Source organism: Nannospalax galili, unplaced genomic scaffold, assembly GCF_000622305.1.
Source record: "Nannospalax galili isolate Female #2095 unplaced genomic scaffold, S.galili_v1.0 scaffold3326, whole genome shotgun sequence".
NCBI classification, from domain to species: domain Eukaryota; kingdom Metazoa; phylum Chordata; class Mammalia; order Rodentia; family Spalacidae; genus Nannospalax; species Nannospalax galili.
In genome coordinates this window covers 149588-172639 of record NW_008354516.1, presented here as the reverse complement: position 1 = coordinate 172639, position 23052 = coordinate 149588, and the positions used below count along the sequence as shown (strand labels likewise).

General features: G+C 38.8%; 1 protein-coding gene across 1 annotated transcript in view; it reads right to left on the bottom strand.

The window, feature by feature from the left end:
* Window positions 1-880: 880 nt before the first annotated feature.
* The window catches only part of Me2 (malic enzyme 2), a 65006-nt gene continuing 42834 nt past the window's right edge, over window positions 881-23052 (bottom strand). The window contains exons 13-16 of the mRNA XM_008851719.3: window positions 17113-17215; window positions 9538-9608; window positions 8765-8863; window positions 881-4829 (exon numbers count right to left, since the gene is read on the bottom strand). Of these exons, the coding sequence (XP_008849941.1) occupies window positions 4662-4829; window positions 8765-8863; window positions 9538-9608; window positions 17113-17215 (441 nt within the window). The 3' untranslated portion in view covers window positions 881-4661. The remainder of the gene's footprint in view (window positions 4830-8764; window positions 8864-9537; window positions 9609-17112; window positions 17216-23052) is intronic.

Sequence of the window (23052 nt, the reverse complement as noted above, 5' to 3'; positions counted from 1 at the left end):
TGTATTACATTTGAATTGTTAAGTAGGAACAGAATAAAAATTAAGCCAACAGGCAAAATGCAACTAATATACAAATTGGTGAAGACTTTTCACTCAGATGAAACTGGCTGCAGAGGCTTTTCTTTGCTGAAGGGGGTCTGAACTGAGCCCAGCTCTGCTGCTCACCATTAGCTGCTTCACAAGTCATTTAACCCCTCTATGCCTGTCCTTGTCTGTAAACCAGGGACAGAAACACAGGGCTTTCATGATTAAATATGCAAGATGCTTTACACACCTGGCCCAGAGTAGGCATTGCCCATATAATTTTAGCCTATCATACTTTGCCCACTGTATATACCAAATGTATTGCTGGCAAGCCAATGACCACATGAGAATTGGTGATTTGCTAGTACACAAATAGGAAAGCAAAAATAATTTTTCTAGAATTCTAGCAGTTGGGAGGCTGAGTCACAATTCTGAGGCTGGGCTGGGTTACTGGCCACGTCTCAAAAACAACCAAAACCAAAACCAAGAATTCAAATCAAAGCAAAACAAACCAAAACAGGACGTCTGATAATTGAGGAACATATACTACAGATTTCCCTTAGTCTAAGACTTAAAAGGTACTGAATGTAGGAATAATGTCTCAAATAGCAAAGATGCAAATACACATACTTGGAAGAAAAAAAATTAGTCCACTTTTGGCAAAATACCATTTATCCAAAGATACAACAATTTGACATACACATTTTATCCAACTAACCTATTTCCTTATTTTCTTTGAGGGATAATTTCCTTTAAGGAAAATAATTGCTTTAAAAATATAAGCACTACTTTAAGCCCCAGTAAAGATTAGAGAATTCAAGTCATGCCTTTGCATTATCCGAATTTACTGAAATTTGGGGGGGGGGCGGCAATCTCTTCCAGCTCACATTAAGGTATACTGATTTCAGATGATGTGGTTTTTCTGTAGCTGAATTTATTTTGACTATTTAAAATACTAAGTATATTACTTTAGTTCATCTGTTGATGGTTTTGTTTTCTGGGACAGGGTCTCACATAGCCCAGGCTGGCCTTAATATCCATATGTAGCTGAAGCTGGCCCTGACCTCCTGATTCTCCTGCTCCCACCTCCAAGGAGCTGGGATTAGACGGGTGTGCCACCATGCCTGGCCATGTTTGTTACAGGCGGCAATGTGTCTACTCCTGAACATGTCTTGGATGGAAACAGAATGGTGCTACTCCATGCTTCAGAATTGCTTTTGAAATGAACTCCAGTAATGAGCTCTCAGATTTATATCAATGTTCTCAAGAATTATGGATGCTCAGCAGGGTTAGTTTTATTTAGGTAACTTAACAGAACATGGACACTAGCGTATGAAGGCTACCCATGGGACAACAAAAAGAGCTGGAAAATGCTCCAGACATCAAACCACATGGACATTTAGATGTATTTTTCACAAAGGCCAGGCTCTCTCTACCCCTCACCATCCTTAAAGAACAATGACTAATATTCTACACTCCTTAATATTCACTCAATCTGAATTTATTATTAACTTTGTAAAATCCCTTCTCCAGAGGCTAATTTAGAGGAAAGTCAAAGTAAGCCCAGTCATGAGAAAATAGAGCTGTCCCACAAGCATCTACTTGATAGCTAATCTTTTACAAGGGAAAATGGGTTACTAGATTTCATTTAAGTGAGCTTAAAACAAACAGTATTCTAGACATATTTTCAGAAAAATTCTGTCCAGTTTCATTAACTTTTTTAGAATAAATGTCTCACATAAACTAAGGAAAACTAGATGAAAGCCAGTTAAGACATTTCAGTTGAGCTTTTCATACAAATTGAACTGTAGAGTATCTGAGCACTAGACTTAGAAGTACAACATGCAGTATTCTGAAGCAATGCCATCAGCCAGGTCTGTGCAGCAATGATGGCATCACCTGGGAGCACCTTAGAAATGCAAGATCTTGAGCCCCAATGTGGCCTCCTGCGGCAGCAGCACCACCAGCATGGGTTAGCTCTCCAGATGACTCTGATGTCCCCTTTAAGGCAGTGACTGCAAGGACAGGGACCCATCAGAATCCCCTGGGGACCTGCTAAAATTAGGGGTTTGCCCTTAGAGGTCCACTGGGGCCTAAAGGTAGGGAGCAGAGGCATCTCCAATTATAAAAAGTTTCACAGTGATTCTGAAGCAACCTCCTGGTTAAGCAGTTTAAGGAAAATCTTTTAAAACTTTCCTGTTACCATCCATTTATCTGCTTTACCCTCACCAAGTTATGCAATTTCCTTCACAATAGATGAGAAAGCAGGCTTTCCCTTTCCTCTAAATGATCACTGAAAACTAATCTGCAGAATTGTTTCTCTTCTCAGCAAAACTCCATTACTACTCAAATTACCTTCTTGCTTGCTAAGTTTCCATAGAGGGCTCAAATGTTTTATTATTTTAAATTTGATGCCATTATGGTCTCTCCTTCCTGCCAGTACTCTGATATTAAAATTTTAAATTTAATTTATGTCCAATAATTGATACTTGTTCATAAATGAACTATATTTCATTTGGTTGTTTTGATAAATGACTTACATTAACTTCACAGACATATTTAACTAACTTCTTAGAATTACTTTAATTCAGCCTATGTCCCTACCTTTAATAAACAAAACAAAAACACTTATAATTTGTATACTTGTAATATTAAAGATTTGACATAGAAAACACCTGTTGTCAACAAAAACATGAAAAGTCTTTCATTTTCATGATTTTTTGTAACATTTCTGTGTGTGTGCATGTGAACATGCCATGGCACAGGTCTGTAGGTCAGAGGACAACTTTCAGAAGTTGGTTCTTTCCTTCTACCTTATGTGTCTTAAGGATCAAACTCAAGTGTCAGACTTGGGAGGCAAGCATCTTTACCTTCTGCACCATCTTGCTGGCTATGTGTGTGTCTCTCTGTGTGTGCATTATTGTTGTTTTTATGAGACAGTGTCACACTATCTTGCCCAGCCTCAAACTTAAGATCCTTCTGCCTCAACCTCCCAAGTGCTGGGACCAGTTACGGGTAACCTTTCACCTTTAATTAAAAGAATCCAACTATGGTCTAGTTCATTATTTCACAAATCAAACTTCTGACTACTCATTTGTTAAATAAATTCACGATTTTTCTTTCCTCTCATACTTCAAATGGCAATGCCATTTTAACCTGGATTTTTTTGGTTTTGTTTTGATGGTGGTCCTGTGGCTTGAACCCAAGGTCTGGTGCCTGCTAAGCCTACATACAGCATTCAGAATTTAGAATCAATCTCTACAGGCAGAAAGATGAAAAAAAGCCCATTTTCTACAGTGAACTATCAAGTGAATATTCTATCATCTATGAATTGCTTTTCATGGTTACACTTTTAGAATGGGCATTTAAAAAGTCTTGTCTTTGACCTGCACATGGTGGCTCACCTATAAACCCAGCACTTGGGTGGCTGAGACAGGATTGTCTCTATTGGAGGCAAGACAAGGATACATAATGAGTTCCAGGCCAGACTACAAATCTCAAAACACAAAAGCAAGTTTTGTCCTTTCCCTCAAAGCGCACAGAACAGGCGAACAGCACAGCCATACTATTATTGCTCAAGATGCTTTGGAGTTTCCTTCAGGTTCTCCAGCATGTGACACAGGAACATCACTGTTCTCAGCCAGCTATCACTCATTTTCCTGGGATTAAAAATGGCATGTCCTGGTCTGATACCTACTTTATCCCTGTTTACCTTGGAAAACTATTAAATCCTTGTTCAAGAGAAAGATGTCACTACCAATGTTTAAAGGAATATACCCTAGAAGAATCCCAAAATTACTGCAAGGAGCAAAGAGCATGACTGTTGGAGAGGGAAACCGCAGTTAACACCCTCAGATATGAAACATGGTTAATTCATTTTCAAAGTCACATGCCATTAGTCATAACATGTTAAGAATCCCACATCTTCTCGACTAGAAGGAAAAGAAAAATCGCTGTGTTTTCATAACAACAAACCTTAATTTCTACTTGGTCAGTAAGATAACTGAAGTAACTCAACTGATGTACTACTTTCATTAAATGAAGTGGTCTTTGTACACTGGTGCAGATGACTGCTTCGTCCAAAGGCAGCAGTGGTTCCTCCCACTCTTCCATATGTCAAAGCTGGCCTTGCGTTAGTGCCAGAAAACTGGAGGCCATTTTTCCTATCTCCCTAGATCTACTACAGAGGGATTAATTCCTTGGGGGGATTAATTCTTTGGGATAAGGTCAAAATTTGACTTCTCAAAATTTTGTACTCACATTCACAAGTAAATTTCCGTTTTAGTAGCCCTAAAAGAATTAAGTGAAAGATGAATTCCTGTAAAAGTAAACAACAAATGATGCAGCGAGCAGGAACAAGCATCCAAGAGACATCCACAAACATTGTTAACACCCCAGGTATAGTCTGCAGAGCAGAACTAAAGCATTCTGGGTTTTTGATTGTAGGGGACTGGTGGGCTTTAACAGAACACATTCATCCCCAACAGAAGTGGAGATTCATGGGGAAAAAAATGCCAAGCAAAGTGTTGGGGAATAAAACACGACAGGAACAAGAACACCACCATAAATCTGAGAATATGATTTTTTTGTCTAAAAGAAGTGGTTCCTTGAAGCATGAAATATTGGTGGGAGAGCTTCTATTCTGTTATCTGGGGAGGCTTTAATGAGGACTCCGGCCAGTCATACACATCTGGCAGCAGGGAAACATAGTTACTTCGCCATATTCTTTCTTTCACATACTTGGCCTTGTCTTCAGGCTCTGGGTATCGGAAAGCCATTTTGTTGGCATACAGGTATTCTGTAACCTGGAAAATAAATAATATTACTATATAGGCTCTGAGTGTTAACCTATCAGAGAAAGAAAGTAGTATTACAACACATAGACATGAATTTAGAAGAATGCTACTCCCTCACCAATTATAAAATAATTATTATGCTCAAAGATAACTTAAAAATTATCTGTCATCTCACAATAAATTTGATTTGTTCTGCTCACCTTCCTGAGCTGGCGTAGAATTAATAGCATTTCTGTAATACTTCAACCCAATAAGCAAATCTAAGTTGTATTGTGTTAATCCAGGAGACACATCCAGGGGATGTGCCCAGCCATCATTCCCATGGCCCTGCTGCAAGGGTGGTCTTAGTGTAGGAGACTCCACCTCCTGGTCAGAGCTGCCTGTTGGGTGAGCGCCTAACCCCCATCCAGACAGGTGCTTCTGCTCTTCTATTTGGATTCTGAGGCAGGAAACTATGACAAATCAAGTGGTAAACTCTAGAAATGAGTGACTTAAATAGATTTCTGAGTCCTGCAACCAAGCCACAGCTCACAACAGTACTGAGGATGCAACATGAGTTAAGAAAAACTTTGAGGGCAGCAGTGTCTGCCACATAGCAAAGTTTTCAAGTTAGGGTATTATTAAAAACAAACAAACAAACAAAAAACAAAAAAAAACACCTCTTTTTTTTTTTGAGAAAGGTCTCCCTGAAGCCCCAGTTGGTCTGAAGACTGGACTCGCCTTAATCTCAGAGAGATCCTCATGCCTCTGCCTCCAAAGTGCTGAGATTACAGGTGTGTGTCACCACGCCCTCATTCAATTTTTTTCAAGTATAGTAACACACAATAAATAATGTAAATTCTTTCTCTTCTTCCAATTTCCACTCAAAACTGTGAACACTATTATTTTATTTCATTTCTCAAAAAAAATTTTAACAAAATGGGGGTTAAGAAATAATTCTTAGTTCCAAGGATCCCACCCTCATTATATAATATGGCAGAAAATTTTTTTCTATTCTACAAGCATAAGCATATAAGCATAGTTTGCTAACATATTAGTATCACTGACTAGACAAATTAGTAGAAGACTGGATCCTTGATGGCAAGCAACAGATTAAAGATCTAAGAGTACTAGAAAATCCAAGGACCAAATAAACACATCATACACATCATTAGTATAGCTTGCTGCCTACACTGCCCCAGTCAGATTTTATATCTAAATAGGAAAAAAGAAGTAATATTCAAAGATAAGGAAATAATTCTGATTCCAGGAAGATGGAGAGTGAGAAACACTGGGCACTGCACGTGAAACAACCATAAGACAACTCTGAAGAAGGACCAGCTGGGAACGTCAGACCAGCTGGGAACCTCAAGATAGGAGGAACAATATGATGGTAAATTTTCATGTTTTCTTTGGATATATGTACCCCAAATTTGGAGCTGAAGGAGACAGGAGTCCCCCAATACCAAAGAAGCCTCAACAAATGAATACTGCTCTCTCTAACCAAAGAATCACGACAGCTTTTAACAATACAGAAAACTTTTATTAGACAATAATCACTCTCTTCTAGCCAACACCCAGATATACTATGGTTAACCTACCTATGCTAACAAAAGCAGAGAGGGGCACTCAGACTTCCATCCCCACGTATCAGCAAGGTTCTGGGGTCCCACTCCCACTGACAACAGAGAATCTGTGGGAAGCAGGGACTTCTATTCCTAACTAGGCAGTGATACATCACTTCCCAAATACCAAGCCATTGGGGTAGTTTGTCAGAGAAGGCTTACAGGATAGTTAGGACCGACCATCTCCTGGGGTAGAGGCCACTGCAGTCAGAGCGGAGCAGCAAGGAGGAACTCCCTCCCCAATGTCAGCATTGGGTCTCTACCTGCAGTAACAAGGCAGCACAGGCCCCTCCCCCTGGTAAAGCAGCTTAAGAGAAAGTCATTTTAAAGGAAGATTTAGTAAGGCAGAGAAAACAGCAGGAGACACTGGACATGAACCTCTAGCCTCTGTGCATACATATGCACACAGAAGTGCACACATACATAAACACACATACATGCATACACCACACACACACACACACACACACACTTAAAAACACTTTAAAAGAGACTATTTAAGGTTTAGACCCTCATAATATGAAGACATTTAAGTTTCAATTAAAAGGCAAAACCCCACCCAAACTACAATAACCCCAAACCCCCAAGTCACTCATATCTGGAAGATGTCAAACTATAATAAAAAGACCCAACAGATGTCAAAACCATGTCGGCAGGCAGATGTTCAGATTATCTGACAAAATTTTTTTAAAGTCATGAAAAAAGTTCCTTAGAAAGCAATTCTGAACTTGCTTGATACAATGAAAACTGGAAAATCTCAGTAGAGAAATATAAATTCTTTGTAAAGAAATAGAAGATACAAAGAACCAGATGAAAATTTCACCTCAGAAAAATTCAAATAACTGAAATTAAAAAAATGTATGCATCAGATCAGCAATCAACAGCAGAACAAGGAAAAAAAAATCAGTGAACTAGAACACAGAAAAATAGAAGAAAGAAAAAAACGCTGAGCAAATAGACTTGGAAAATTAAAAGAAGGAAATAGTGTCTTGGGGACCTGTGGGACTACAACAAATCATCTACCACTCACGTCACCAGAGTCCTAGGAAGAGATGAGGAGATTGTAGTTAAGTACTCAAATGTCTGAACTCAAATGCAGCAGGAGACAACTGCAGACTCAGAAAACTGGAAACAGGATATACCCAAGTAGTGCACAACAATAAAGATCATAATTAAAAACTGAACAGAGATAAATTCTTAAAAGCAATGGGAGAGAAATGACAGCTTACCCAGAAAGAAAGAAAGCTGATAACAGCAGATTTCTCCTCAAGAGCCTCAAAGGCAGCAGGAAGTAGTACATTTCTCTAGTGCTGAAAGAAAAGAACTACATCAACCCAGAATCTGACCCAGCAGAGCACTCACTGCTCATTCTCAGGAAAACCAAGAGTAAGCCAGTAGCTGATCTCCTCTGAAAGAATTTCTCTAACCACAAAAGGTCATGCTAAGTAAGAGGAAGAATCCCTCTTACAGTGAACTGACCATAGCAACACAGATAAGGTAGGCCTAGAGCAACCACTGGAAAGCTATACAGATAGACTAAAAATTTCTGTGAGGGGCTGGAGATGTAGCTCAGCAGGAGAACATTTACATAGCATGCATGAGGCACAGACTTCAATCCCTAACATCACAAACAGGAAAGACATGTTGATCTTCCATGTATATGTACTCAACAAAGAGGAGGTCCAGCAAAAATACAGACTGAACAGAGAAGCAAATCCATAACACCATAACCCTTGCTTTCAGCAATCATTACAGTAAGTGAACAGAAGAATCAAGGACAGAGAAGTCAGTATCACCATCAGCTGCCATACCTAGGATAAGTCACTATGGAAGCGCAAGGGAGAGTTATAATCCTGGGCTTACAATCAGATACTAATCCAGAGCAGTTTCTTTCACAGTACCACGTTTTGACATACTAGCCTGGGCTATAGAAGACCTTGCTTAAAAACACAACAAAAAAAACCAACATGAAAAGGTATGCGTATGTATGCACACACACACACACACACACACCCTATGTTTTCCTCTTTGTACCCTTCTAAATGTTAAAAATTTACTTTTATGGGGATGGAGAGATGGCTTAGCACTTAAAACCACAGGCTGCTCTTGCAGAGGACCTGGAGTTCAGTTTCCAGCACCCACATGGAGGCTAACCACAACCAGCATGCAGGACTCTAGTTCCAGGGATCTGACGCCCTCTTCTGGCCACCACAGGCATTACATGACATGGGTGTACTTACATACATTTAGGCAAAACACTCATACACATAATTTCTAATGAACTTGTATTACTTATATAATAAAATGTCATTAAAATTTATGAAAATATAAATTACTTACTTTAATAGCAATGTTAGCAGAAACCTCCTGAATATTAGCAAGTGGTGGGTAAAGTCTCCCTTGTGCTAATTCTTCATCTGTCAATTGACTTGTTAGTGCCTGAGAAGAAAAACAGCATCATACTGTTGTTAGTTTAAATAATAGAAGAATCAAGTCAATGTAAAAAGCACTGGAGCATAAGAAAACTACATACAACTGAATTCTTATGACTTGCAAGACTACACTAAATCGCTATATAAATTAAGTTGTTTACCATTAAGTAAAAAAACAGAGCCAGATTTAAAGGCTTAATGGTGTCTTTTGCTTAATATATGTACAGCTGGGCATAATAACAACAGTTAATAACATAGGCATCAGCATTACTATCAATGTGAGTTCAGAATTCTTATTGAAAAGTCTGGAGCTCCAACAGGCCAATATGTCCAGTAGCATAATACTTGTTCATTAAATATACAGGAGTTATAGTTTATCTATGCCATCACAATGCTGCCTTCAGCTATATATATATATATATATATATATGATATATATATCACACAAACACAGATAGTCTGTGCTATCAATATGAAATTCATAGCTTACAATCAAACATTTGAAAAGTTATGATTTTAAAAATTAACCAAATACAAAAGTAGATAGAGAAATAACAAAATAATAGATGGGTTAACTTCCTTTTCATTCACAAGGTGGACTTAACCCGCTCCCTCTGTTTTTAAAATCCGTTCAGCTTCCTAATTCATACTTTATAAAATCAGGAATATTTAAAACATTACCTTTGCAGCTTCTAGGAAAACACTGTCACTGATATGCCGGGTTTGACAGAGAATAACAGCTAAAGCCACACCTAGAATACAGGTTACACAGTTTACTTAGTAATGTCACTTCAAATTATGAAAGGGGCTCAACTTCTGTACCAAAACAAATAAATGGTATTCTACTCCCAACCCTAACAGCTCCCAAGAGAAAACAAAATTTGAATTAAAACAAAAGCAAAGGAATCAATCTTTGCTAATGTCTCCTTATTCACGAAAGAATCATTTTATAAATGGCTTTCTCAATTTAGTTTTTACATTTATCAACATTAAAAATGTTACAGGCATGTATGAGGACCTACTTTAATTCCCAGAGCCAAAAAAGAAAGAGAAAGAAAGGGGAGAGGAGGGAAGGAGAGGAACAAACAATACATCTTTGCTAACCTTTAAAGGGAAAAAGCAAACCAGCTCCCAGCCCACCTCTGGCCTTCCATTTCTTGCTCAACAGAGGCAGATCCTCTCAGTTCTTATAGTTGAGTATTTTAATATTTTTTGCTCTTCAATAATTTGCTTTATTTCTTCTGATTTTTGAGTTTAGAGATCAGATTCCTCCTTGTGGGAAGCAAGTATTCAGTTCTCCTCTTTATTTACAGCCTTCTCTTTTCCCAATATATTCAGAGCATCATTTTGGTTCAATCAGCATTCATTCACTGTTTACATTATGACTTCATAGGTGTTACTCAAAACCAGGCCATGTATTAACACTGTATTAGAATTACTTTTCCAATCTGCATAAATTTTCCTTTCCTAAATGTTTATTGTCCCATTTCCCGCTTTGATTTTTTTTTTTTTTAGTAATTAACATTTCATCCTGGAACTCTCCCTTAATTGTCTAATTGTCTTGTGTTTTGGCTACCTCGTGTATTCTCCAACTTCCTCTAGGGTACACCTCTGTGCAAGCTCCAGTCAACCTGGTCATTCTTCCTTTCAGACATGAAGCTGCTGTCCTAGAAACCCCACTATCATTTAGGGACTCTACTGCTTTCTGAGTGCATTTACTAACCCTTCCTTCTTTCCCTAGTCTGTTATTCTCTCTTTCTGGCAGGGTAGGTTTTCTGGAAAAACAATGCATGGGAAATATATTTTTAAACTTTGTATTTCTGAAGATGTGTGCGTGTGTCTACCTCTTTCCACATATCTGGTTTGGAATTCTAGTTTGGAAATAACCTTCCTCCAGAACTATGATGACCATCATTCTCTCCTAGCTTCCAGCACTGGTCCAGGGCCAGCGTGGCTTTAAATCCTGTTTAGGTAACTATCTTTCTTTTCATATCTGAAAGCAAGAGATCTTATTTTCTATCACTGGTCCAGGGCCAGCGTGGCTTTAAATCCTGTTTAGGTAACTATCTTTTCATATCTGAAAGCAAGAGATCTTATTTTCTGTGATTTCATAACACTGCTTTAAGGCACGTTTTCATTCACTGTTTGACACTCAGTGATGAGTCTTCCTCTTTGAAAACCTGAGGTTTCCTACCTTGAGTCTTTCCAAATGTTTGTGAAGTCTTTGATGTCCTTCCATTTCCTACTCTCTTGCCTTGAAAATTTTATTTTCTGATACTGTACCTCCGGTGCTGCCATCTAGCTTTATTCTTTATTTTCCATCTCCTGTCCCAACCTATTTTTAAGTGGTTTCCTCAACTTTTTGATTTTAATTTTTCTGCTAGCAGCCTTTTATGTTCAAGATTTTGCTTTGTTTTCTAACTTAAGAAAACAAAAACAAAATTCTGTCTTGTTTTGACATATACATTATCATTATGAGGATATGTATTGCTCTTTTAAAATTTCTCTTCCCCACAGTCCTGTTTTTTCCCAAGATGCCTTTTTTTTTGGTCTGGTCTGCTTTGGTCTCTTTTATGAAATCAATCCTTTTTTAATAAGAGACTTTCATTAGATGATAACTAAGCATTTCTCATATTTAAGGTAAAGAGTACCAACATAAGTAGCCATAAACGCAAGGTGGGGCTCACCCAGTCTGGGCACCACTGCACAGCGACCTGGTTTTCAACCTCCCTCCTCTCTGGCACCTCTGTTCTCAGCTCTGTCTAATGTCTTCTATTCTAAACATTCTAATTTACTCTGTTCAAAGAGAAGTCTACCAGCTTCAGCCATAGACAGTAAAGTGATCCTATGATTACACAGAGATTAGAAAAGGATCACATATTAAACAATTTATGTTAACAGCCCCCTCATAAACATCCATCGCCCTTTAATGTAGATACTTAAGTATCTAAGGCTAAATCTAGTGTCTTTTCTCCTTACATGTGTCTTGCCTAGATTATGTTCCTTTTTCTTTCTTGCTTTTATTTTTCAATGATTCCATTTTATCCTCTCAAATTCCCTTACCAGAAACTGGAAAAAAATCTAGCATGCTAGTGGTTATCCTGAAATTTATGATATGCATTCTTATAAGACGTTTCTATTAATTTTTAATTTATCTTCTTGCCAGACAACACAAATCCCTCTAACAGTTTCATTCTATTTAACTGAAAGCATGGTTGAACATTTTATCTCTATACATTTTTTTTTTTTTTTTAAACAGGGTCTCCCTGTAGCCCCAGGTACCATGGAACTTTCTATGCAGACCAGGCTGGCCTCTCATTCTGCCAACTGCCCCTACCCTCTGTGCTGCGATTAAAGGTATTCTCTCACCACTGAGCCTCTGGGATTCTTTTCTACCTCTGGAAAGAAATCTCTGGATTTCTTTCTACCTAGGGAACAAGACTTCCTTTTATTTTCCACAAGTCTGTAGGCAATGAGTTCTCTGCTGTCCTGAAATGTCTTCATTTTGCTCTGCTTCTTGGAGAATGTTGTCACTGTGTGATGAATTCTCTGCAGGGGTTTCCTATAGGCAACAGAACAGAAGACCCCACTGCCTCTTGGCCTCCACTGCTACTGTGGAGTCAGCTGCTGCGCTCGCAGCTGCTTCTGTGCTGGAAGCAGTCTTGCTCCAGCTGCCTTCCTGCTTTTTCTTCCTTGTGACTTTCTGAAGCCTCAGGGCAGTTCTTAGGCGTGGACTCCTTTCTGTCCTTCAGGTTGCAGCGAGCTGCGTCTAAAGGTGTCCTCCAGCCCCATGGCCTGCACAGCTGCCTCAGCTTCTCTCCTTTCTTCCAGGGCTTCAACTAAACATCAGAAAGATCTATCTCTTACCTGCTCTTTTGCACTTTCCCTTTTGACACTGAGCTTCATTCTGAATTGCTTCTTCTAAGACACCGTCCGGTAATCTTCTTTGGTCTAATCTGCCAGAAGCCTCATTTCCCCCTTAGATTATTATTCAGATCTAGAAGTTACTGATTTGGCTGACGTTCTCAAGCTTGGCTTTTATCTGTATAAAAATAATAATCGTATTTGTGTCATAGCACTTTTCTTGCATGTAGGTTTGAACTCGTCTACTTTTCGTGTGCCTTCTGCTGGGCTGGCTTGTGCTTGTGTTGTCATGCCTCTCCAAGTGTCTCATCCTTTTTTTTTTTTTTTTCAAAGCAGGGGTTGTATCTGGAAACATCTTTAGAAAAATCATTTGAGGACCGGGATAGTGTTTTCAGAGACTTTTGCTTCTACTGGGCACTGGGAGTCGAGAGCAAAGGCTTGAGGTCTCCTAGACCACCCACTGCAGTAAGCCACGCTGCAACTCCCAGTGGCAGCCCTGTGCGGTTGGAGGCTGTTCATGAGAATCCTCCTTGGCAGGAGTCATGCTTGGAAAAGGTGGCAGAGCTGTCCCTCCTCCAAGAAAAGCACAGCTTCACCCTCAGCCATTTTCCCCTGATCACCGAGTGCTTCTAATGCAAGGTTGGCTTCAAGTGCTGGCCACCTGTTGAGCTCTCCTCTCCTTAACCTGGACCTAGAATCCTATGGCTTATCAGTCCATATGTTATTAGACTTTTGACCCTGTGAAGGTTGTTTACTTATTTTCTATTTTCTTTTTTAAAAATTTTATTTATTCATTTTAATTTTGTGTGTGGGTGTTTTGTCTGCCTGCATGTGTGTAAGTGCACCACACACATGCAGTACCTGTAGAGGCCCCCTGGAACTGAAATTACAGATGTCTGTTAATAACCCCCATGTGTGTGCTGGGAACCAAACCTGGTACTCTGTAAGAGCAGCTAGTGCTCTGAACTATTGAGCCCTCTCACCAGCCCCAATTTCTTTCTTCATTTTTATTTTATGTGTATGCACGTATTGCCTGTGCGTAGGTAAGTGCACCTGTGTTATACAATGCCCTCAGAGGTCAGAAGAGGCTGTCAGATTCCCTGGGACTGGAGTTATAGATAGTTGTTAGCTGCCACGGGGGTGCTGGGATTCAAACTCAGGTCTTCTGCAAGAACAACCTGTTCTTAACTGCTGAGCCATCTCTCCAGTCCCCCCAATTTCTTTTTTAAAACACAGTTTTACTATGTACCCTAGGCTGTCCCTGAACTCATAATCCTCCTGCCCAGACTCCTGAGTGCTAAAATTACAGGCTTGTGCCATTACACTCAGCTTTGTTTTTTAAATTTTATCCAGTTGTTAGTGGTTGAAATGGTAATTCTGACTATCAGAGCCTTAAGTTTTAAATTATCTTTATATACAGATATTCTGGACAAATCTCCCATTTGTGGGTCTATTTTTACCTGTAGTGTCAGGTCATTTTTCATATCCAGTCATAAGATTAATAACTTTCATTCACAAAATTAGTACTTTAAAATACTGTATAATCACCAAAATTTTTTTTTCTTTCTTTTTTTTTTTTTTTTGGTCTTTTTGAGACAGGGTCTCCCTGTAGCCCCAGCTGACCTGGAACTTGCTATGCAGACCAGGCTGGCTTCGAACTCAAAAAAGATCTGCTTGCCTCTACCTCTGGGTGCTGGGATTAAAGGCATGTACCACCATTCCCAGCTAACAGCCTAATTTATTTATTTATTTTTAAAATTTTATTATTTTTATTTTACGTGCCTGAGTGTATGGTGTATATAAATGCACTTGTGTCATATAATGCCTGAGGAGGTCAGAAGAGGGTGTCAGATCCCCTGAAACTGGAGTTATGGACGGTTGTTAGCTACCATGGAGGTGCTGGAAATTGAACCTGGGTCCTCTGCTAAAATAGACCAGTGCTCTTAGCTGCTGAGCTATCTCTCCAGTCCCATAACCGCCAAATTTCTTAATAGTCAAGTATGAAATTTTAAAATGGCTTTGTTAAAACTGTCAGACATATTCTCTTCCATGTTCTCAAATTTTTATGCCACAGGAATACTATTGGGTAGAATAGGCCAATTTAAACATTACTAACCCCTAGAAGGAAATCATTGATGACAGAAGAGTTTCCTTATAGAGGCTAGGTCTCAAGAGACAACCACAACAGGGAGAGAAAAGGATGGCTGTATATACAAAAACACTAGCAAAGCATAACCACAGGCTAAATGAATACCTTGTTTATTCTGACAATAGTCATAACATGCTTGCCTGATGCATGTAGGCTGAGTGCACTTACTTCCTCTAACTTAAGAGTCTGGTTATATACTAAAAATGAAAATACTTAATTTTTATATACTATCTTGGCCAAAAGACTGAGAAGCAATGGAATACTTAAATTTTTGAAATAGATATTGAAGTAGCTATGAATGAAATTATATGTCTCTGTTTTACTTTAAGGAAACTGAGAATACACCCTCTAAGTATCAAAAACACAGATAAAAAAGGCAAAGGTTAAAATCAAGAAATGAATTTAAAAGTCAAGGATGATACAAAGCTTCAACCATGAACAAATATGAGAAAAGATGAAATTATGGAAAGAAATGTTAAAAAATTTAGTAAGTAAGAATAAAGATGTGTTTTTACAGTGATACAGTTCACCCACAGAAATGCATGATAAATAGAAAAAACCCATACCTACATACAGTCTAATAATCTTAAAGAGGAAACCGCAAAGACTGAGAGGGAAAACCTTATATTATATACATGAGTGGGAATGGCCCGGGCTTGAGACCATCATTAGCACTACAGGCCTAACTACAGTGAACGGAAGAAAGTCCTCCAAGGTCTCAGGATGATGACTTTATAAATCTCAGTTCATACTGTTTAGTAAGAGGACAAAATAAGGGCATTTCAGATTTGTAAACTTGGGGTTTTCATGGGCTCTTTGTCCTTCTGGAAACAAGGTCTTGCTATGGAATCCTAGATGACCTGCACTTGCTATGTGGCCCAAACTGGCTCAAACTCATAGCTATTCTCCTGCCTCAGCCTCCCAAGTGCTGGGATTACTACTTACACTTGCTTCACATATTCCTTTGAAAAAATTCTTTCAAAGTTCACTCAAGGATACATTCTAGAAACATGAGTAAAAGAGTGTACTTGTGTATGAGAAAGGAGATGGGATGAAGAAACAGTTTGCTACAAAGTGAGATCAGGAAGACATGAAGACAGTTGGTGAGCAATTACTATTGTGGGGCATTCACTATACTTAATACTTGCAGATCTGTGTTCTAATATAATTATCAAATAATAATCTAGCCAGTGAATACTATTTACATAGTCATGTTTGTAAAAAATAATTGTGGTTCTGAATACTCATAGACAAAACATGGAAACAACAAAATGCAATGTACTTGTCAAAAAAATTTTACACAATGTAAGAAATATTAATTAACCAATATTGAGAGATGGAGTAAGATAAACACCAAGCATTAGCATTTCTTCCTTCTTCATGTGACCAGCTAATAAAATTTAAATTTCTGGGGCTGGGGAGAGAGCTCAGTGGTTGAGAGCACTGGCTGTGTAACCAGGACCTGAGTTTGGATCCATCCCTGCATCCATGCAAAAAGCCAAGCATAGTCTAGTGTACGCCAATAACCCTAGCACTGGCTGGTATGGTGGTGTGTGTATACAGAGACAGGATTTCTGGGGCTTACTAGCTGCTAGCTGGCCAAAACCCCCTCTCCAGGGAGCTCTAGGTTCAAGAGGCCCTGTCTTAAAGGAATAAAGTAGAGAATGATAGAGGATATCTGGTCGTCCTCTGGCCTCTGTACATGTACATACCAGGATACATGTGGGCATATACCACACACAGCACCGCCCCCCCAAATTCCTAATGAAACCCCATTTAAGCATGTTATATAAGGTAAAATAAAGGAAACTTACTAAGACAAGTTGAGCAGTAGAAGGAAGGTGTGCAATGTCACCTAGAGTTCACAGGGAAGCTCACATCTACACCTGATTTGGAAGAATCACAGCAAAGGGATAAATCTATGCTATGACTGGAACCGCCAGAAAAAGAGCAAACGACTCACAGCAGTTCTAGCTCAGAGTATGACGAGAGAGTAGCAAAAGAGGCTGAATAATTTTATAACCTTCTGTTCCTCTGTAATTTTATGAACTATGTACTACATTATTTCTATAATAAAATTTAATTACCAGTATAAATTTTCAAGGAAAATAAAGCAAGTCAGATTTACTGAATTGCTTGTTTCTCTGTATATACCACAATTCTATAAATACTGTTGCTTATTTCAACAAATGTTTTAATGTAATTAACTACTGATCTGAAACATCAGCAATGATGGCATTTACCTGGAAAAATATACACATTGTTTCCTTGACCTGGCGTGAAGACTCGTCCATCTTGGAGTTTCACTGGCTCAAATGGGCTGCCGCTGGCAAACAAACACCTGCCCTGTTATGAAACGAAATAATCTCTATTATTTTTGTCACTTATGAAAAGACCAAGGTGGAGTCATACAAAATTAAGATTTACGATAAGTTAGATCAATAAATTACCTGGAAACAAGAAATCATTTACTATATAATTCAATTCTTTAATCAAAAATCCTTATATTAGAATGAAGTTCAAATATTGCTGAAAAATATCCACTAAACTTTTTAAATTCTGACACTTCCACTTTTATAAAATTAAAATTGGCAATAAATAACACCTCAAATAATAAAGACAGATGTAAACACTATGAATGAAATGAGAACTATCAAAATTAATTTGCTACCATTTGCCATTTGGGCTTGCCAGGTGCCATGTGTTACTTGGTTAATCTACCTCTGGTGAAAACGTATGATTGTTACTATCTTCATCTCATTAAAAAAAAAAAAAAAGTGTGGCTCTCCTTTTCAAGGAGTTTTCTTTTTTCTTTTTATCCCCCATCAGATGGAGACTATTACAGATACCCACAACTGGTCAAAATGCAGAGAATGAGTGACTGTGGGGTGCTCAACCCCAATTGGTACATCTGCAATGCAACCCCTACACCTAAGATTCAGGGACCATCAGGACAGAGGTTGTGTAGAGAGTCAGAGGACCAGGACTCCCGTTTCTAGATAGTGTCTTTTAGACGTGACAGGGAAGCTGCATCCATGCAATCTCAACAATAGGGTTGCCTACACAGGATCTGCATAACACCACCACCAGCTGACATACCAGCATGGATGGGTGAAATTTCACAAGGCCACACCCCTAAATGAAGAACCACAGAAATCAATGGCTGCTGTGGGAGGGAGAATCAATTTACTCCAGGGTCAAGCTCCCTGATAGGTTATCTAATCCCAAGTGGTCACACCTAAACACATGTACATATGAACAACATTAAATGGACTCAGGAGATTTCATACATGTATACTGTATAATACTGTACTGTTGATATATGTAACAATAAGAGGAGGTCATGAATTTGAGGGAGCAGGGGACACACAGAAGGAGTTCGAGGGAAGGAGAAGTAGTAATGATATAAATACAGTACTCATGAAAGAAATTCTCAAAAAAATTCAAATTAAAAAAATCAGAAATCAAGGCTTTGATATTTTCAGGTACTTTGTAGACACTGCATATCAAATCTGCAGTAGTTAAAATTGAATCAATTTTTATATAAATCTAAAGTTTATATAAAATGGATTTTTTTTGTTATGCTGTATTATCCCCTAGAAAGCAGTTTATAATGGGATTTTCTATATTTCCAGGATAAATCAGATGCCCACGTGACTGAAAAGGACTAGAAATTTAATATATAAAACAAAATCCTTTGCATCACTATCCTATTCATCCCTCCCCCAAAAGGCAAAGAGCAAAGAATAGAACTCAAACAGGACAACTTGGTTTGGAATACTCAAGAACTACTAAAATAAGTAATGTTTAGGCTTAACCCATTTAAGTTAAGGAATGATTTACAGAAAACTGAAATATCTCAATCCAGATGGATACACAAATTACCACTGTACTGGAACATTCGACAAAAGAATTTTAAGTGTATACAGACTACATTTTATTTTCTTTTACCAATGTGAAAATGTAGCATATATCAATAGTAATGATTACTCTTTTTCCCCCCTTGAGACAGTTTCATGCAGCCCTGGCTGGCCTTGAACTCCATATTCTCCTGCCTCTATCTCCAGAGTCCTGCGATTACTTTATGCAATGTTGGGGATGGAATCTAGGGGCTTTGTGTATAGTAGGTAAGCACTCTGCCAGCTGATCCTAGAGATGATTCTTTATTGCAGACACTGAGCAATCGGAAGGTCCACTTTCTATGGCATTACTTCAGTAAGATATGCTTTCAATTTCAAAATGACACAAAGTTAAAGATTAGAAGCAGGTTAACTGTGTTAATGGCCAGGCTGTATCTTGGACTTAGGATTCCACATACCATGGAATTTCCACTTACTCTATAGCTGCTATACCCCTCTCATGTGCAGCTTGAGCACTGTCAGGTTTTATAAGACAGCAACCTCATTCTGCAGTTCAGTTTGAACAACTGGCCATTAAAACAAAAAGACATTTAAAAAATATTTTATTTTTATTTTATGTGTATGAGTGTTATGCCTACATGTATGTAAGTGCACCCATGTTACACAATGTCTGTGGAGATTAGAAGAGGGTGTTGGAGCCCCTGGAACTGCAGTTAAGGATAGTTGTTAGTTGCCATGTGGGTGCTGGGAACCTAACCTGGGTCCTGTGCAAGAGCAGCTAGGGCTCTTAATGGCTGAGCCATCTCTCCAACCCCAAGGACATTATTTTTAAAACTATTTTTCTCTTGTGGTCCCAGGTACTTTCCTGCCTGAGGGAACAAGCCAACTGAAGCTCAAGGTCAGCCTGCACAACACAAAACATATATAAAAGAAAAGCTATTTTTCACATTGAGCAGCAGAGGGTGTTAGAATAACACCAAGACACTAAAAATGGAGCTCTACAAATTAAGAGGTAGCCTCAACTACACAAAACTTAGGCCATTATTTTGGTGACAGCAAAAAAGAATTTACATAAAGTTAAACTATGAATCAATGATTCCATGATTTCTTATTTTTATAGGAGGTATCATTCATGACTCAGCTATAAAAACTGTGAAGAAATCTGCGTTTTAAAAAAATTGTTAACAGGCTGGAGAGATGGCTCAGTGGTTAAGAGCACTGACTGCTCTTGCAGAGGACCTGGGTTCAATTCTCAGCACCCACATGGCGGCTACAAAACGTCCTTAACTCCAGTTCCAGGGGAATCCAAAGCCTTCTTCTCACCTCCGTGGCATTGCACGACACGGGTGCACTTACATACATGCAGGCAATACACTCATACACATAAAATAAAAAGGTTTATACTGTGTGTGTCTGTGTGTGCACACACGCATGTGTGAACACATGTGAAGGTTAGAGGACAACTTGTGGGAGTTGGTTCTCTCCTTTCATCATGTGGGTTCTGGAGACTGAACTGAGGAAGTCAATCTTGGTGACAAGTGCCTTTACCTGCTGAGCTATCTCCCTGGCCCAACATATGTACCTTAAAATGCTCAATTACAGTTTACCAAGCTATTCTCCTTGGATAATGTTTGTTCTTTCCAACAATGTGTATGTAGTTCAATAATATTATTCAAAAAATAAAATTCTTAAATATTTGAACAGTTTTTTACTAATATACTACTATATAAAACATATATAACAACATTTTACATAACTTTACTTTGAAAATGCCGAAGGCTCGTGATATATTGGATCTGTATCAAACAGTCATTGTGCAAGACAGTGACTTAATTTGGGGGCTAACAGCTATCAGTTCTACACAAATCCTGGTAGATGGAACAGACAGTCAAGTTAAAGGTAAAAGGATAAACTAGAGACTACAGAGACCAATTTAAAAATCATCTTTATGTTGATTTATGGCTAATTTGAAAGAGGATTTCAGTAAGTATTATAGGCTTAAATTGTACCTACTGGAAATTAATGATCCAGAGAATTCACTTTGTCTAAGAGACTGGTGATGCTAAAGCAAGAGGATCTGAGAGTATATACACCAGCAGTCTGTAACACTGAGAACAGAAGAATGCTAGCTGTATCTGCAGCACAATATTAAGCTCAGAAAGTCCTGTAGGTTCTGCTTTGGCAATGATGTTCCAGGCTGTTTCATACCAATTTCCCCTTTGGTTACAATGAAAAATCTGCATTATTTCTTTTTGAGACAGGGTCTCCTTGTAGTCCCAGCTGGCCTGGAACTCGCTATGTCCAGGCTGGCCTTGAACTCACAGCAGTGATCGAATGCCTCTGCCTCTGGAGTGCTGGGATTAAAGGTGTGCACCACCTTTAAGTTTTTAAAGAGGCAGAGCACTGCCAAAGCAGTGAAAGTTTGACGTTGGGGGAGGGTGGGAGGAAGAAAGTTCAAGACCCACAAGTGAGCCAGGAGGAAAGCTTTTCCCTTCGAGGAGGTTGCTGATTTCAACAGCAGAACTGTGGCTGGGAACATGAGTCGCAAAGCTTTGGGGAGTATCACGACAACTCGGAAGCTTAAGTAAGTTCAGGAACCACAAAGGATAAAGGCTGCTGGTAAAGACCTCTGGGCTTTACCTCATACCCAAAAAGCTGCCCAGAAGGATGCAGTGAAGGCAACCTGGAAACGTACTAGACCCAGCCTGTACTCTGACTGGATGATGATGATGGAGCATGGCCTAACTATAGCTAGAGGAAAAGCAAAGGCCCCTTGGAGTAGTTCTTAACTCCGAATGACTGTTAAAACCTGCAACCCACGCTGCTCAGATATACAAAGAAGCAAATAACTACGCTTACAGGATTAAAACTGATAAGCAACACAAAACAGAGATAACAAGTACTGACTCAAGAAAGTGAGATTCTGTTACAATCCAGAACTTTAACATTATTTCACAGTCAAGCAATTTAATTACAAGACAGTTTCAGCAGTCACATGTGGTGGTGCGGCCTGTAAACATAGCATTTGGGAGGCAGAAGCAGAAGACAGCAAGGTTCAAATCTGGGCTACACAACAGAACCAGTCTCCAAAAAGAAACAGAAAGAAAAATAAAAGAAAAATTCAGCAGAAAGCTACAAGCTATACAGAAGGATCAAATAAATATCAAAAATTAAAATTCTGGGCCAGTGAGATGATTCAGTGGATAAAGGTACCTGCTATCAAGCCTGACTTTCTGAGGTGGATCCCGAGGACCCATATGGTAGAGAGAACTGACTCCCCCAAGTGCTGTGGTACATGTGTATTCATAAACATATACATGCACAAAATAAAAGTATGATAAAAATTTGAAAATTATAGTAATTACAAATGGTACTGCATCATATTAATTTTTTTACATATTTATTTATTTGTGAGGGGCATGCTCCTGACACAATGCACATATGGAGGTCATAGAACAACTTGTAGGAGTCAGTTCTCTCCTCCGACCACATGGGTTCCAATGAGTGAAATCAGGTTGTTAGGCTTGGTAGCAAGCATCTTTACTGGTTAAGCCATCTATCTCATCAGCCCCTAAACATATTTTTAAAAGACTCAACTTCTGAGAGAAATACCGTTTCCAACTTGATAGCTGAGCCAGGTGTGGTGGCGCATGCCTTTAATCCCAGCACTTGGGAGGCAGAGGCAGGTGGATCTCTGTGAGTTCAAGGCCAGCCTGGTCTACATAGTGAGTTCAAAAAATTAATAACCTAATTAAAAATTGGGGCAAGGAACTGAAAAGCGATTTCTCAAGAGATAAATTGCAAATGGCCAAGAAATATTTTTTAAATGTTCAGCATACCTTTAATCTTAGCACTCAGAAGGCAGAGACAGGCAGATCTCTGTGACTTCAAGGTCAGCCTGGTCTACATAGCGAGTTCCAGGACAGCTGGGGCTACAAGGAGACCGTGTCTCAAAAAAAAAAAAAAATCTGGGGTGGGAGTGGTTATAAAATAAAAAAGATTGGCAGTGGGTTCACTTATTTTGAAGTTTCATCTTGGTATGGGAGTTAATTACAATAGTCTTCATTTTTGCCTATGTTTGAAAATTTTCATAGTAAGATTTTAATTTTGGGGGATAGGCTCTCACTGTCACCCAGGATTAATGCTCAGGTTCAAGCAATCCTCGTCTTAGCCTCCCCATAAGTTAACAGCACAGCCCATGACACCCTGCTAAAAGATTTGCTTGATAAAGGGTGAAGAGAAAAACATTATTAATGATGAAAACTTATTTATTCTTAAGAGTATAACCTAACGTTGTCAATGCTAGATAGCACTGTAACAGAA